The sequence below is a fragment of the Salmo salar genome, chromosome ssa11, assembly GCF_905237065.1.
Source record: "Salmo salar chromosome ssa11, Ssal_v3.1, whole genome shotgun sequence".
NCBI classification, from domain to species: Eukaryota; Metazoa; Chordata; class Actinopteri; order Salmoniformes; family Salmonidae; genus Salmo; species Salmo salar.
Window position 1 is genome coordinate 85,176,308 of NC_059452.1, and position 16,390 is coordinate 85,192,697.

Consider the following 16,390-nt stretch of genomic DNA (forward strand, 5'->3'; position numbering starts at 1 on the left):
ACTGGTCTATTGTGGTGGTATGGTCATATGGAAACCCTCCAAACTGAGTGATCTATATGTGTCACAAGAATGAAAATGAGAAGATTGAAACATTGATTACAACTTTTCTAGGAGCGAAGAATGTCATTGAGTTGTAAGCGGCAGTGGACATTTAGTGATGTACTGTAAGAGGGGGAGGAGTTCTAGGGATGTACTGTAAGAGGGGGAGGAGTTCTAGGGATGTACAGTAAGAGGGGGAGGAGTTCTAGGGATGTACAGTGAGAGGGGGAGGAGTTCTAGGGATGTTCAGTAAGAGGGGGAGGAGTTCTAGGGATGTTCAGTAAGAGGGGGAGGAGTTCTAGGGATGTACAGTAAGAGGGGGAGGAGTTCTAGGGATGTACAGTAAGAGGGGGAGGAGTTCTAGGGATGTACAGTAAGAGGGGGAGGAGTTCTAGGGATGTACAGTAAGAGGGGGAGGAGTTCTAGGGATGTACAGTAAGAGGGGGGAGGAGTTCTAGGGATGTACAGTGAGAGGGGGAGGAGTTCTAGGGATGTACAGTGAGAGGGGGAGGAGTTCTAGGGATGTACAGTGAGAGGGGGAGGAGTTCTAGGGATGTACAGTAAGAGGGGGAGGAGTTCTAGGGATGTACAGTGAGAGGGGGAGGAGTTCTAGTGATGTACAGTGAGAGGGGGAGAAGTTCTAGGGATGTACAGTGAGAGGGGGAGGAGTTCTAGGGATGTACAGTGAGAGGGGGAGGAGTTCTAGGGATGTACAGTAAGAGGGGGAGGAGTTCTAGGGATGTACAGTAAGAGGGGGAGGAGTTCTAGAAGAGAGAGCCTGGAGGTCACACTGCACCACAGTCTCACCCAGCCTGTATACACACACACACACACACACACACACACACACACACACACACACACACACACACACACACACACACACACACAAGTCAGAGCATGTGCAATCCTGGCATCTCTACTAATTAATGTTAATTCAGTCATTATGGTCCAAAACCAATAGAAACTGTTTCCCCACTTTCCCTTATCCTCCAGGTCACAGAGTAACACGTCTGGGTGTTATTATATATACAGTATAGTAGGTAGACAACTCCAGAAATGTTGTGGAACTAATGAGTTTCAATATATTCATTAGACCACTGCCTTTTATTCCCTCTGTTACGCTGTATTTAACAGTCAAACTAGCCACATTCCTACAATGCCTGGAGCAGGCGTGCAATTCACTTTGCTGTGTTATCTTTTGTCCTCAGAAAATGGCTGAAGGGAACAAACAGCTTTGAGCCTTTCAGGATTTCCGTGTTTCCTGGAGGCGAGAATTGGCATAGAATGGTGTTTTGATGTTTGACAGAGGCTTCAGATGTGGCTAAAACAGAGAGAGAGAGCGAAAGCGAGGGGGAGGGTGGTTTGAGGAAGCTCTCTGTGGTGGTCTAAGGTGAGCCGTCTGCCTGTGCTGGTAGAACCCGTCACGACCATGAAACCATAGAACCAGCACAGCATATAGCTAGCTGTGTGTTCCTGACTGTTCCCGTCTGAGGAAGAAGTGGTTTAGTCATGGGCAGGGAAGGACACCTTGTGTGGTTGTCAGGCTGGTTTAAGATGGTCCGGGCTGAGACGAGACTGTGTGTGCCCCAGAGGACGATGGCTGAGTGTGGGCTGATGGATGCCACTGATGCTGTCACTGGGGTGAGGAGGCACACGTGGAACCGGGTGCTGATTTGATCTCGTCTCCATTCTTGAATGTACGCTGAAGCTTCTAGGGAGGTCACTGGGTCCCTTCTGTTTCACACTTACATAAACACACACACTTACATAAACACACACACACACACACACACACACACACACACACACACACACACACACACACACACACACACACACACACACACACACACACACACACACACACACACACACACACACACACACACACAGTGGTCCTTTGTAGCTCAGTTGGTAGAGCATGTTGTTTGTAACGCCAGTGTAATGGGTTTGATTCCCGGAACCACCCATATGTAAAATGTATGAATGACTGTAGGTCACCTTGGATAAGACTGTATGCTAAATGGCACTTACACTTAGTTAATGAACACAACCACCCCCATAGTTAATGAACACAACTCCCCCCATAGTTAATGAACACAATCCCCCCCATAGTTAATGAACACAACCCCCCCCATAGTTAATGAACACAACTCCCCCCATAGTTAATGAACACAATCCCCCCCCATAGTTAATGAACACAACTCCCCCATAGTTAATGAACACAACCCCCCCCCATAGTTAATGAACACAATTCCCCCCATGGTTAATGAACACAACCCCCCCCATAGTTAATGAACACAACTCCCCCCATAGTTAATGAACACAACCCCCCCCATAGTTAATGAACACAATTCCCCCATGGTTAATGAACACAACCCCCCCCATAGTTAATGAACACAACTCCCCCCATAGTTAATGAACACAACCCCCCATAGTTAATGAACACAACTCCCCCCCATAGTTAATGAACACAACTCCCCCCCATTGTTAATGAACACAACCCCCCATAGTTAATGAACACAACCCCCCATAGTTAATGAACACAACCCCCCATAGTTAATGAACACAACTCCCCCCATAGTTAATGAACACAACCCCCCCCATAGTTAATGAACACAACTCCCCCCATAGTTAATGAACACAATTTCCCCCATAGTTATTGAACACAACTCCCCCATATGTAATGAACACAACCCCCCCATAGTTAATGAACACAACTCCCCCCATAGATAATGAACACAACCCCCCCCATAGTTAATGAACACAACTCCCCCCATAGTTAATGAACACAACTCCCCCATAGTTAATGAACACAACCCCCCCATAGTTAATGAACACAACTCCCCCCATAGTTAATGAACACAACTCCCCCCCATAGTTAATGAACACAACTCCCCCCATAGTTAATGTACACAACTCCCCCCATAGTTAATGAACACAACTCCCCCATAGTTAATGAACACAACCACCCCCCATAGTTAATGAACACAACCCCCCCATAGTTAATGAACACAACCCCCCCATAGTTAATGAACACAACCCCCCCATAGTTAATGAACACAACTCCCCCCCATAGTTAATGAACACAACTCCCCCATAGTTAATGAACACAACTCCCCCCATAGTTAATGAACACAACCCCCCCATAGTTAATGAACACAACCCCCCCCCATAGTTAATGAACACAACTCCCCCCATAGTTAATGAACACAACCCCCCCATAGTTAATGAACACAACTCCCCCCATAGTTAATGAACACAACTCCCCCATAGTTAATGAACACAACCCCCCCATAGTTAATGAACACAACTCCCCCCATAGTTAATGAACACAACTCCCCCCATAGTTAATGAACACAACTCCCCCCATAGTTAATGAACACAACCCCCCCATAGTTAATGAACACAACCCCCCATAGTTAATGAACACAACTCCCCCCATAGTTAATGAACACAACTCCCCCATAGTTAATGAACACAACTCCCCCCATAGTTAATGAACACAACTCCCCCCATAGTTAATGAACACAACTCCCCCCCATAGTTAATGAACACAACTCCCCCATAGTTAATGAACACAACCCCCCCCATAGTTAATGAACACAACTCCCCCCATAGTTAATGAACACAACTCCCCCCATAGTTAATGAACACAACTCCCCCATAGTTAATGAACACAACTCCCCCCATAGTTAATGAACACAACTCCCCCATAGTTAATGAACACAACTCCCCCATAGTTAATGAACACAACCCCCCCATAGTTAATGTACACAACCACCCCCATAGTTAATGAACACAACTCCCCCATAGTTAATGAACACAACTCCCCCCATAGTTAATGAACACAACTCCCCCATAGTTAATGAACACAACTCCCCCCCATAGTTAATGAACACAACTCCCCCCATAGTTAATGAACACAACCCCCCCATAGTTAATGAACACAACCCCCCATAGTTAATGAACACAACTCCCCCCATAGTTAATGAACACAACTCCCCCCATAGTTAATGAACACAACTCCCCCATAGTTAATGAACACAACTCCCCCCATAGTTAATGAACACAACCCCCCCCCATAGTTAATGAACACAACTCCCCCATAGTTAATGAACACAACTCCCCCATAGTTAATGAACACAACTCCCCCCCATAGTTAATGAACACAACTCCCCCCATAGTTAATGAACACAACTCCCCCCATAGTTAATGAACACAACTCCCCCCATAGTTAATGAACACAACTCCCCCATAGTTAATGAACACAACTCCCCCATAGTTAATGAACACAACTCCCCCCATAGTTAATGAACACAACTCCCCCATAGTTAATGAACACAACTCCCCCCATAGTTAATGAACACAACTCCCCCATAGTTAATGAACACAACTCCCCCCATAGTTAATGAACACAACTCCCCCCATAGTTAATGAACACAACCCCCCCATAGTTAATGAACACAACTCCCCCCATAGTTAATGAACACAACTCCCCCCATAGTTAATGAACACAACCCCCCCATAGTTAATGAACACAACTCCCCCCATAGTTAATGAACACAACTCCCCCCATAGTTAATGAACACAACTCCCCCCATAGTTAATGAACACAACTCCCCCATAGTTAATGAACACAACTCCCCCATAGTTAATGAACACAACTCCCCCCATAGTTAATGAACACAACCCCCCATAGTTAATGAACACAACTCCCCCATAGTTAATGAACACAACTCCCCCCATAGTTAATGAACACAACTCCCCCATAGTTAATGAACACAACTCCCCCCATAGTTAATGAACACAACTCCCCCCATAGTTAATGAACACAACCCCCCCCATAGTTAATGAACACAACCCCCCATAGTTAATGAACACAACTCCCCCCATAGTTAATGAACACAACTCCCCCCATAGTTAATGAACACAACTCCCCCATAGTTAATGAACACAACTCCCCCATAGTTAATGAACACAACTCCCCCCATAGTTAATGAACACAACTCCCCCCCATAGTTAATGAACACAACTCCCCCCCATAGTTAATGAACACAACTCCCCCATAGTTAATGAACACAACTCCCCCCATAGTTAATGAACACAACCCCCCCCATAGTTAATGAACACAACTCCCCCCATAGTTAATGAACACAACCCCCCCATAGTTAATGAACACAACTCCCCCCATAGTTAATGAACACAACTCCCCCCATAGTTAATGAACACAACTCCCCCATAGTTAATGAACACAACTCCCCCCATAGTTAATGAACACAACTCCCCCCATAGTTAATGAACACAACTCCCCCCCATAGTTAATGAACACAACTCCCCCCATAGTTAATGAACACAACTCCCCCATAGTTAATGAACACAACCCCCCATAGTTAATGAACACAACTCCCCCCCATAGTTAATGAACACAACCCCCCATAGTTAATGAACACAACTCCCCCATAGTTAATGAACACAACTCCCCCCCATAGTTAATGAACACAACTCCCCCATAGTTAATGAACACAACTCCCCCATAGTTAATGAACACAACTCCCCCATAGTTAATGAACACAACTCCCCCATAGTTAATGAACACAACTCCCCCCATAGTTAATGAACACAACTCCCCCCATAGTTAATGAACACAACTCCCCCATAGTTAATGAACACAACCCCCCCCATAGTTAATGAACACAACTCCCCCCATAGTTAATGAACACAACTCCCCCCATAGTTAATGAACACAACTCCCCCATAGTTAATGAACACAACTCCCCCCCATAGTTAATGAACACAACTCCCCCCATAGTTAATGAACACAACTCCCCCATAGTTAATGAACACAACTCCCCCCATAGTTAATGAACACAACCCCCCCCATAGTTAATGAACACAACTCCCCCCATAGTTAATGAACACAACCCCCCCATAGTTAATGAACACAACTCCCCCCATAGTTAATGAACACAACCCCCCCCATAGTTAATGAACACAACTCCCCCATAGTTAATGAACACAACTCCCCCCATAGTTAATGAACACAACTCCCCCATAGTTAATGAACACAACCCCCCCATAGTTAATGAACACAACTCCCCCCATAGTTAATGAACACAACTCCCCCATAGTTAATGAACACAACTCCCCCATAGTTAATGAACACAACTCCCCCCATAGTTAATGAACACAACCCCCCCCATAGTTAATGAACACAACTCCCCCATAGTTAATGAACACAACTCCCCCCATAGTTAATGAACACAACTCCCCCCATAGTTAATGAACACAACCCCCCCATAGTTAATGAACACAACCCCCCATAGTTAATGAACACAACTCCCCCCATAGTTAATGAACACAACTCCCCCCATAGTTAATGAACACAACTCCCCCCATAGTTAATGAACACAACTCCCCCCATAGTTAATGAACACAACTCCCCCATAGTTAATGAACACAACTCCCCCCATAGTTAATGAACACAACTCCCCCATAGTTAATGAACACAACTCCCCCATAGTTAATGAACACAACTCCCCCCATAGTTAATGAACACAACTCCCCCCATAGTTAATGAACACAACTCCCCCATAGTTAATGAACACAACTCCCCCCATAGTTAATGAACACAACCCCCCCATAGTTAATGAACACAACTCCCCCATAGTTAATGAACACAACTCCCCCATAGTTAATGAACACAACTCCCCCATAGTTAATGAACACAACTCCCCCCATAGTTAATGAACACAACTCCCCCATAGTTAATGAACACAACCCCCCATAGTTAATGAACACAACTCCCCCCATAGTTAATGAACACAACTCCCCCCATAGTTAATGAACACAACTCCCCCATAGTTAATGAACACAACTCCCCCCATAGTTAATGAACACAACTCCCCCCATAGTTAATGAACACAACTCCCCCCATAGTTAATGAACACAACTCCCCCCATAGTTAATGAACACAACCCCCCATAGTTAATGAACACAACTCCCCCATAGTTAATGAACACAACTCCCCCCCATAGTTAATGAACACAACTCCCCCATAGTTAATGAACACAACTCCCCCCCATAGTTAATGAACACAACCCCCCCATAGTTAATGAACACAACTCCCCCCATAGTTAATGAACACAACTCCCCCCATAGTTAATGAACACAACCCCCCCATAGTTAATGAACACAACTCCCCCATAGTTAATGAACACAACTCCCCCCATAGTTAATGAACACAACTCCCCCCATAGTTAATGAACACAACTCCCCCATAGTTAATGAACACAACTCCCCCCATAGTTAATGAACACAACTCCCCCCATAGTTAATGAACACAACTCCCCCATAGTTAATGAACACAACTCCCCCCATAGTTAATGAACACAACTCCCCCCATAGTTAATGAACACAACTCCCCCATAGTTAATGAACACAACTCCCCCCATAGTTAATGAACACAACTCCCCCCCATAGTTAATGAACACAACTCCCCCCATAGTTAATGAACACAACTCCCCCATAGTTAATGAACACAACTCCCCCATAGTTAATGAACACAACTCCCCCCCATAGTTAATGAACACAACCCCCCCCATAGTTAATGAACACAACTCCCCCATAGTTAATGAACACAACTCCCCCATAGTTAATGAACACAACTCCCCCCATAGTTAATGAACACAACTCCCCCCATAGTTAATGAACACAACTCCCCCCATAGTTAATGAACACAACTCCCCCCATAGTTAATGAACACAACTCCCCCCATAGTTAATGAACACAACCCCCCCATAGTTAATGAACACAACTCCCCCATAGTTAATGAACACAACTCCCCCATAGTTAATGAACACAACTCCCCCCATAGTTAATGAACACAACTCCCCCCATAGTTAATGAACACAACTCCCCCCATAGTTAATGAACACAACTCCCCCATAGTTAATGAACACAACTCCCCCCATAGTTAATGAACACAACTCCCCCATAGTTAATGAACACAACCCCCCATAGTTAATGAACACAACCCCCCCATAGTTAATGAACACAACTCCCCCCATAGTTAATGAACACAACTCCCCCCATAGTTAATGAACACAACTCCCCCCATAGTTAATGAACACAACTCCCCCCATAGTTAATGAACACAACCCCCCCATAGTTAATGAACACAACTCCCCCCATAGTTAATGAACACAACTCCCCCCATAGTTAATGAACACAACTCCCCCCATAGTTAATGAACACAACTCCCCCCATAGTTAATGAACACAACTCCCCCATAGTTAATGAACACAACCCCCCATAGTTAATGAACACAACTCCCCCCATAGTTAATGAACACAACTCCCCCCATAGTTAATGAACACAACCCCCCATAGTTAATGAACACAACTCCCCCCATAGTTAATGTACACAACTCCCCCCATTGTTAATGAACACAACCCCCCCATAGTTAATGAACACAACTCCCCCCATAGTTAATGAACACAACTCCCCCCATAGTTAATGAACACAACTCCCCCCATAGTTAATGAACACAACCCCCCATAGTTAATGAACACAACCCCCCCATAGTTAATGAACACAACTCCCCCCATAGTTAATGTACACAACTCCCCCATAGTTAATTAACACAACCCCCCCATAGTTAATGAACACAACTCCCCCCATAGTTAATGAACACAACCCCCCCATAGTTAATGAACACAACTCCCCCATAGTTAATGAACACAACTCCCCCCATAGTTAATGAACACAACTCCCCCCCATTTTTAATGAACACAACCCCCCATAGTTAATGAACACAACTCCCCCCATAGTTAATGAACACAACCCCCCATAGTTAAGGAACACAACCCCCATAGTTAATGAACACAACTCCCCCCATAGTTAATGAACACAACTCCCCCCATAGTTAATGAACACAACCCCCCCCCATAGTTAATGAACACAACTCCCCCCATAGTTAATGAACACAACCCCCCCATAGTTAATGAACACAACCCCCCATAGTTAATTAACACAACCCCCCCATAGTTAATGAACACAACTCCCCCCATAGTTAACGAACACAACTCCCCCCCATTGTTAATGAACACAACCCCATAGTTAATGAACACAACTCCCCCCCATAGTTAATGAACACAACTCCCCCCATAGTTAATGAACACAACTCCCCCCATAGTTAATGAACACAACTCCCCCCATAGTTAATGAACACAACCCCCCCATAGTTAATGAACACAACTCCCCCCATAGTTAATGTACACAACTCCCCCATAGTTAATTAACACAACCCCCCCATAGTTAATGAACACAACTCCCCCCATAGTTAATGAACACAACCCCCCCATAGTTAATGTACACAACTCCCCCATAGTTAATGAACACAACCCCCCCATAGTTAATGAACACAACCCCCCATAGTTAATGAACACAACTCCCCCCATAGTTAATGTACACAACTCCCCCATAGTTAATTAACACAACCCCCCATAGTTAATGAACACAACTCCCCCATAGTTAATGAACACAACCCCCCCATAGTTAATGAACACAACTCCCCCCATAGTTAATGAACACAACTCCCCCATAGTTAATGAACACAACCCCCCCATAGTTAATGAACACAACTCCCCCCATAGTTAATGAACACAACTCCCCCCATAGTTAATGAACACAACTCCCCCCATAGTTAATGAACACATGCCCCCCCATAGTTAATGAACACAACCCCCCATAGTTAATGAACACAACCCCCCATAGTTAATGAACACAACCCCCCCATAGTTAATGAACACAACACCCCCCCCATAGTTAATGAACACAACTCCCCCCATTGTTAATGAACACAACCCCCCCATAGTTAATGAACACAACTCCCCCCATAGTTAATGAACACAACCCCCCATAGTTAATGAACACAACTCCCCCCATAGTTAATGAACAGAACTCCCCCCATAGTTAATGAACACAACCCCCCCATAGTTAATGAACACAACTCCCCCCCATAGTTAATGAACACAACTCCCCCATAGTTAATGAACACAACTCCCCCCATAGTTAATGAACACAACCCCCCCATAGTTAATGAACACAACTCCCCCCATAGTTAATGAACACAACTCCCCCCCATAGTTAATGAACACAACTCCCCCCATAGTTAATGAACACAACCCCCCCATAGTTAATGAACACAACCCCCCATAGTTAATGAACACAACTCCCCCCATAGTTAATGAACACAACTCCCCCCCATAGTTAATGAACACAACCCCCCCCATAGTTAATGAACACAACTCCCCCCATAGTTAATGTACACAACTCCCCCATAGTTAATTAACACAACCCCCCATAGTTAATGAACACAACTCCCCCCATAGTTAATGAACACAACCCCCCATAGTTAATGTACACAACTCCCCCCATAGTTAATGAACACAACCCCCCCATAGTTAATGAACACAACCCCCCCATAGTTAATGAACACAACTCCCCCCCATAGTTAATGAACACAACTCCCCCCCATAGTTAATGAACACAACTCCCCCCATAGTTAATGAACACAACTCCCCCCCATAGTTAATGAACACAACTCCCCCCATAGTTAATGAACACAACTCCCCCTATAGTTAATGAACACAACTCCCCCCATAGTTAATGAACACAACTCCCCCCATAGTTAATGAACACAACTCCCCCTATAGTTAATGAACACAACCCCCCCATAGTTAATGCACAGAAATGCTTTTCAATTCATGCTTTTCGGTTGTTGTCCATGATCTGTTCTGTTTCAGCCCTTAATGGGATCTCACTACATTGTTATCTACTGGGCCGACCCTCAACTTCTGATAGTAAGGGGCTTGGTACGGTAGAGAGGCATGTTTGTGGAGTAGTTGTGAAGAGTCCTCAGTGTGAAGTGTGGTTGAAACAGACATAGACCACCACTGTGGACTGACTGCCTGACTCCTCAGCACTGCTGATGATGGCTAATGGGGACCAACAGTTACTTTAGCACTCAACTAAGTGTCAAGTGCCAAATCTGATTTCTATGTTGTGGTTAACCTTCAGTGTTAAGTGCCTACCCTTTCAAAGGAAATTGAAATTGGATAACTGACTGTGTGTGTGTGTGTGTGTGTGTGTGTGTGTGTGTGTGTGTGTGTGTGTGTGTGTGTGTGTGTGTGTGTGTGTGTGTGTGTGTGTGTGTGTGTGTGTGTGTGTGTGTGTGTGTGTTCCCTAGTGAGCATGACGTGGGGGAGGATGACATCTACGACTGTGTTCCCTGTGAGGATGATGGAGATGACATCTACGAGGACATCATCAAGGTGGAAGTACGGCAACCCATGGTGAGAGCTTTGTGTTGGCTTGTGTTTATGTCAGTCTCTGCTTGTCTCTTTATCCGTGTGCTTGGGTGTGTCTGTCTCTGTGTGTGTGTGACCTCTCTGACCTATGATGCTATCTATCTGTCGGTGTGTGTCCTGCCCTGCTCATCTGCTGTGTTTTCCCTTCCTGACGCTGCAGATCAGATACATGCAGGTAAGTGCCCTGACTCACCGATCTGTCATCCGGCTCTATCCAACAGTCTGTCTGAGACGTGTCCCACAACCCCCTTCCCCTCAGATCAATGACCTACAGCACAGCACAGGTCAAGGGAAACCCTATCTGCCCCTATGTGTGTGTGACTCACCGTGACGTCAACATACCACCGTCAACAACATGACAGTCTCTCTGTATGACATCATCAAAAGCCGCCACATGCCAGATCAAAACCCCGATCCAGCCTCTCAATAAAACGCTGCTGTCATCAGTTCCTATGGCAGCTCTGTAGCGGTGCTCCCTGGTTGGGTGGGTGGTTTCTGTTACCCAGCTGGATCTGGGCCTGGGAGTCTCTAATTGGCTGTGGTTTGACTTGATTATCCCCCTATTGTATTATCAGAACTGCTAATTAACATTCAGCCCAGTTCCAGATGACACAATAGAATGAATACTCCTCTCAACACAACAACCAAGACTGTTGACAGACAATTGAGACGGAGATGATGTCATATTTTTGCACGTTCGTATTATTATTCACAGATGTTTTTTATTAGTAATTTTTTTTCAACTGTCTCTCAGTTTTGCATTACGTTGTGATTCACTGATCTGATGCTGTTAGGCTAGCCAGCCTCCCACTCCGCTCCCCGCCACCCCCCAAACCGTAGGCCCTATGAGTAATGCTCTGTGTTCCTCTGTTTGTTTTCCCTGTCCTCGTTCTCCTCCTCGCCCTAATGGCGGGCCTGTTTGCGTGGTCAAATAAGTCTGGATGTGGCGGCGGCTACGTTTGCCTTGGCCGTTCCACGCTCCCCGGCTTGTCTCTGCTCTCCTCTGCTCTGTGGCTGGCCCCAGATGTTCCCCTGATACAGAGCTACATACACATATGTTCATTAGCACTTGGCCATGAGCAAGCCAGCCAGCAGTCAACTCATACAAAGCCTCGGTTCCAGTGTTTATGTCACCGCTTTCCCACAACACGGACAATCGGCTCGCGTTACACAACCTGGTCCCAGCAATTACAGTTCATCAGAAGTATCATATTCTATTGGATCATGTAGGAGTGCAGTGAGGAGGGAGAATTGGGATCATTTCATTAAAAATGCCCATCAAATTCCCATTGAGGGGTTTGGATGCAGTCCTGCGGGGCCTCTGGGGGTGGCGGGCTCTGTTCTGTTTACAGTCACAACTCCCTATTGGCAGCTGAAACTCAAAGGGGAAATACATTGCGTCCTTCGTGTGTCCTTGTTACCTCATTAATTCGGCAGATGTTGAAGTCCATTTGGATGATGAATATTGTACATTGTATAGAATGGTAAACAGTGTATACAGGATGTGTACAGTACAATATGATTTGTAATAAAGACCTTGTCAGAGCATGACTAAATAGCAGCCCCATGCATTTGAGACCCATCATTAGACAATTAGCCACATGAACCACACTGTTAGTGACGTGTCATACAATGACAAAATGTCAGCCCAGCTTCAGTTCTCCTGCCGTTAATTACCTCCACAGAAAATGGGCATGACAGAAGACGACAAGAGACACTGCTGCTTAGTGGAGATCCAGGAGACTGAGGCCAAGTACTACAAGACGCTGGAGGACATTGAGAAGGTGGGTGAGGGACGGAGGTGGGGAGAAGTTGTGTGTGTGTGTGTGTGTGTGTGTGTGCGGAGGGTGGCTGGCAGTGTTGGTTGTAGCTTTCTGCTAGAGTAGGTATGTTTTGTCACGTCTCCTGTGTCAAACACACAGGCAGGGAGCGGTGTGGAAATGTCAGCTATTGGCAGGTTCATTGGAGAGGACAAATGTCAGTGGAGCAGGTCGATGGGCTTATTATTGGCACGGTCCCATGGGAAGAGACCGATCCCCAGGGCTCTATGGATACACACTCGCACCCACACACATACACACAAACAGTTCTCCCAAGGTTGTAAATGATGTTTAGATCAGCGGTTAAACAGCAGCTTCTCCATGATGAGAAATATATTTTTGTCAATAATATCCAGTGGTTCCATTAGACTAAAGGTGTGTTTGTGTTTGCTGAGCCAATTAAACCAGAATCACCTTCTTATAATCAGAGGGCTTGTTAGAGTTGGGGTTAATAGAGCTGTCATCTCTTCATTGCATTTTAATAGATCTATTTGTTATCATTAAGATTATGTAATGTGACAAGCATACAATGACGTTAGTCAAACAACAGGGAAAGTGTGCGCCAGTTAACATCGGTTTAGCAAACACAATCAGTGCTCGGCATTCACAGCATGTCATAGGCACTCTAAACGGACAGCTCGCACGCGTCCGTGTGTCTAAGAGAGGGATTAGGCTAGCAGTACCACGTTCTACTGAAGCCTGTTTTGAGATGGAGTTTCTTTGGTGTCTAGCGCATGCCATTGAATTGAACTGGTGTTTTATTCACACCTTTACACTACCACCCATGTATCTACAATATCAACAGCTTGAGTCAAGCACAACTCAGATGTAGGATCTTCATTTGACCGATATTGTCACCGTAGAATAATTGAACGTTTAGTCCATAATGTTGATTGATCGGTGGTTGGGCTATTAGCTGGCCGAAAGTAGGCTGCATGAAAAGTGCAATACTGTTAATGTAACCGTGTGTTAGAGTGCATTTACAGTTTATTTATGTAAATCATAAAGCTAATCTGCTTTTCTTGCGGGGCAGGAAAATTCTCAGCAACAAATGCATGGTCAAATTACCTGTGTATTTTAATTTCACTACTGCTGTTTTGGTATTGTACAGAATTATATGATTCCCCTGAAGCAAGTTCTAAGTCCACAAGACATGGGGGCCATCTTTGTAAATCTGGAGGTGAGTACATGCTGGTGATGATGAGAGTGATCCTTGTGTCAGTGTTGATGGTAGAGGTTGTGTTAAGAAGTGTGCCACCATGCTAAGTGTGGTTGTGCTGGATCCATACAGGATGTGATTAAGGTCCACTTTGCTCTGCTGAGGGCCATCGACCTCAACATGGTGAGCGGAGGCAATGGTCTGGGGAAGATCTTCATAGACTTCAAGGAAAGGTTAGTAACCTCAAGGAGATGTGTGTGTGTGTGTGTGTGTGTGTGTGTGTGTGTGTGTGTGTGTGTGTGTGTGTGTGTGTGTGTGTGTGTGTGTGTGTGTGTGTGTGTGTGTGTGTGTGTGTGTGTGTGTGATCAGTATTCCCTGTCCTGCCCTTTGTGCATGCAGTTGGATTTAGATGCACGATTTCCTGATAAGACTGGCTAAATGGGATTAGTTTCAACGGAGTAAGTCAATTCATTTAAAACGCATGTAAGCAAATAGCTGACTGGGTCTGTAGCACTGTAATAAAGAAAATAACCTAGTTAGGAGGATAGCAGCCTCTACATGTTCTGTGTAGGGTGTGTATACTGTTGACATGGATTCCTGTCTTCTACTATGTTCATGAAACACAGTGGATAGAAGAGGAGGCAGTCAGAGCTCTAGAACACTCCAGCTGCAGTACAGTACTGTGGATGATGATTTGCATGCAAACGGTGGAGTACTGTTGTGATTCCCGCTGCGCTGCTCACTAGGTCATTGTAATAATGGCTCTGGTAATGACGGGATGTAGCCATGACAGCCCTCCAGGAATGTTAGTCCTGATTCAGACTTATTCTAGGACATTCACATGGAGCTGGAGCCAAACCTCCCAAAGTATATATGTGTGTGTGTGTGTGTGTGTGTGTGTGTGTGTGTGTGTGTGTGTGTGTGTGTGTGTGTGTGTGTGTGTGTGTGTGTGTGTGTGTGTGTGTGTGTGTGAATGAGCATGTTTGTGTGTACACTGGATGGTGATCTGATTACAGTAAACACCTGGTAAGGGCGATGTACTGTATGCTTGCAGCCGTCCCGCCACCCCAAACAGACAGCAATGGATTTGTATAGTTTCAGTTTGTCAGATTGTGTAGGTAATTATCTCATTGCAGGGCTGCTCGGGGAGCTTGGAGAGCTGCATCACAACAGGGCTAGCGTGACGGCGACGACACTCTCTATCCCAATCTGCCCCACTACCTCCACAAACACAAACTCCTCCTCCCCAACTTGCTGACACTGCTGATCTGATTGAGCTGTCCGTAGATCTCAACTCTCTCACGCTATGCTAAACCAGGCCTGTGATGTGGGCTCTTCACTAATGCATTACTGAAATACTACACTTTTAGGTCACTACACAGCTCCTAGTTATGGCCCACGGTCTAATTATGGGCCACCGCTTGGTCTGCCAGCTGATGCTACTGAAGGCCTCCACATTACTATGCCGTTTAGGGAGGTTCAACCTTCTACAAGTCACAACTCTAATCCTACACGGCATAGTAATGTGGAGGCCTTAAGTAGCATCAGCTGGCAGACCAAGCGGTGGCCCATAATTCGACCATGGGCCATAACTAGGAGCTGATGCTGTTCAGCAACAGGCTAAACAGCTCTTCCCTCCCGCCCTCCCATCACCAGAGCACTGAAAGATGGCAACGACAGGGAATGTTAATGTTTACCTTCTGTGACATTCTACTGAATGTGGAACAGGAGGGTATTTTGGGTAAATGATTCAGTTGATTTACACGGTGCTGTGCTGAACCGTGTGTCAGCTGCCTTTGGTATTCAGGAGATGATTGACAGACAAGCTCCAGTTGTTTCACTATGAGTGGCTGGCTCTCTACCCAGTAACAGAGCCTGGAGAACCGGGGATTTGGCACCACTCAGATGAATCCATTCTCATAAAAGCCCCTTGTCGATTGGTTCTAAGGACCGGCTTCGTTTAATTAATGTTGTTATCTCCACTTGTAAGTCCCAGT

General features: G+C 45.4%; 1 protein-coding gene across 11 annotated transcripts in view; it reads left to right on the plus strand.

The window, feature by feature from the left end:
- LOC106563223 (guanine nucleotide exchange factor VAV2) overlaps positions 1-16,390 on the plus strand; it is a 244,937-nt gene that overhangs the window by 201,597 nt on the left and 26,950 nt on the right. For 7 of the 11 annotated variants that reach the window (XM_014128590.2, XM_014128591.2, XM_014128593.2 and 4 more), the window contains exons 5-9: positions 11,294-11,399; positions 11,575-11,589; positions 13,100-13,198; positions 14,346-14,414; positions 14,526-14,626. In XM_014128590.2, coding sequence (XP_013984065.1) covers positions 11,294-11,399; positions 11,575-11,589; positions 13,100-13,198; positions 14,346-14,414; positions 14,526-14,626 — 390 coding nt within the window. The remainder of the gene's footprint in view (positions 1-11,293; positions 11,400-11,574; positions 11,590-13,099; positions 13,199-14,345; positions 14,415-14,525; positions 14,627-16,390) is intronic. The other 4 variants (XM_014128592.2, XM_014128596.2, XM_014128600.2 and 1 more) reach the window with 1 other exon arrangement.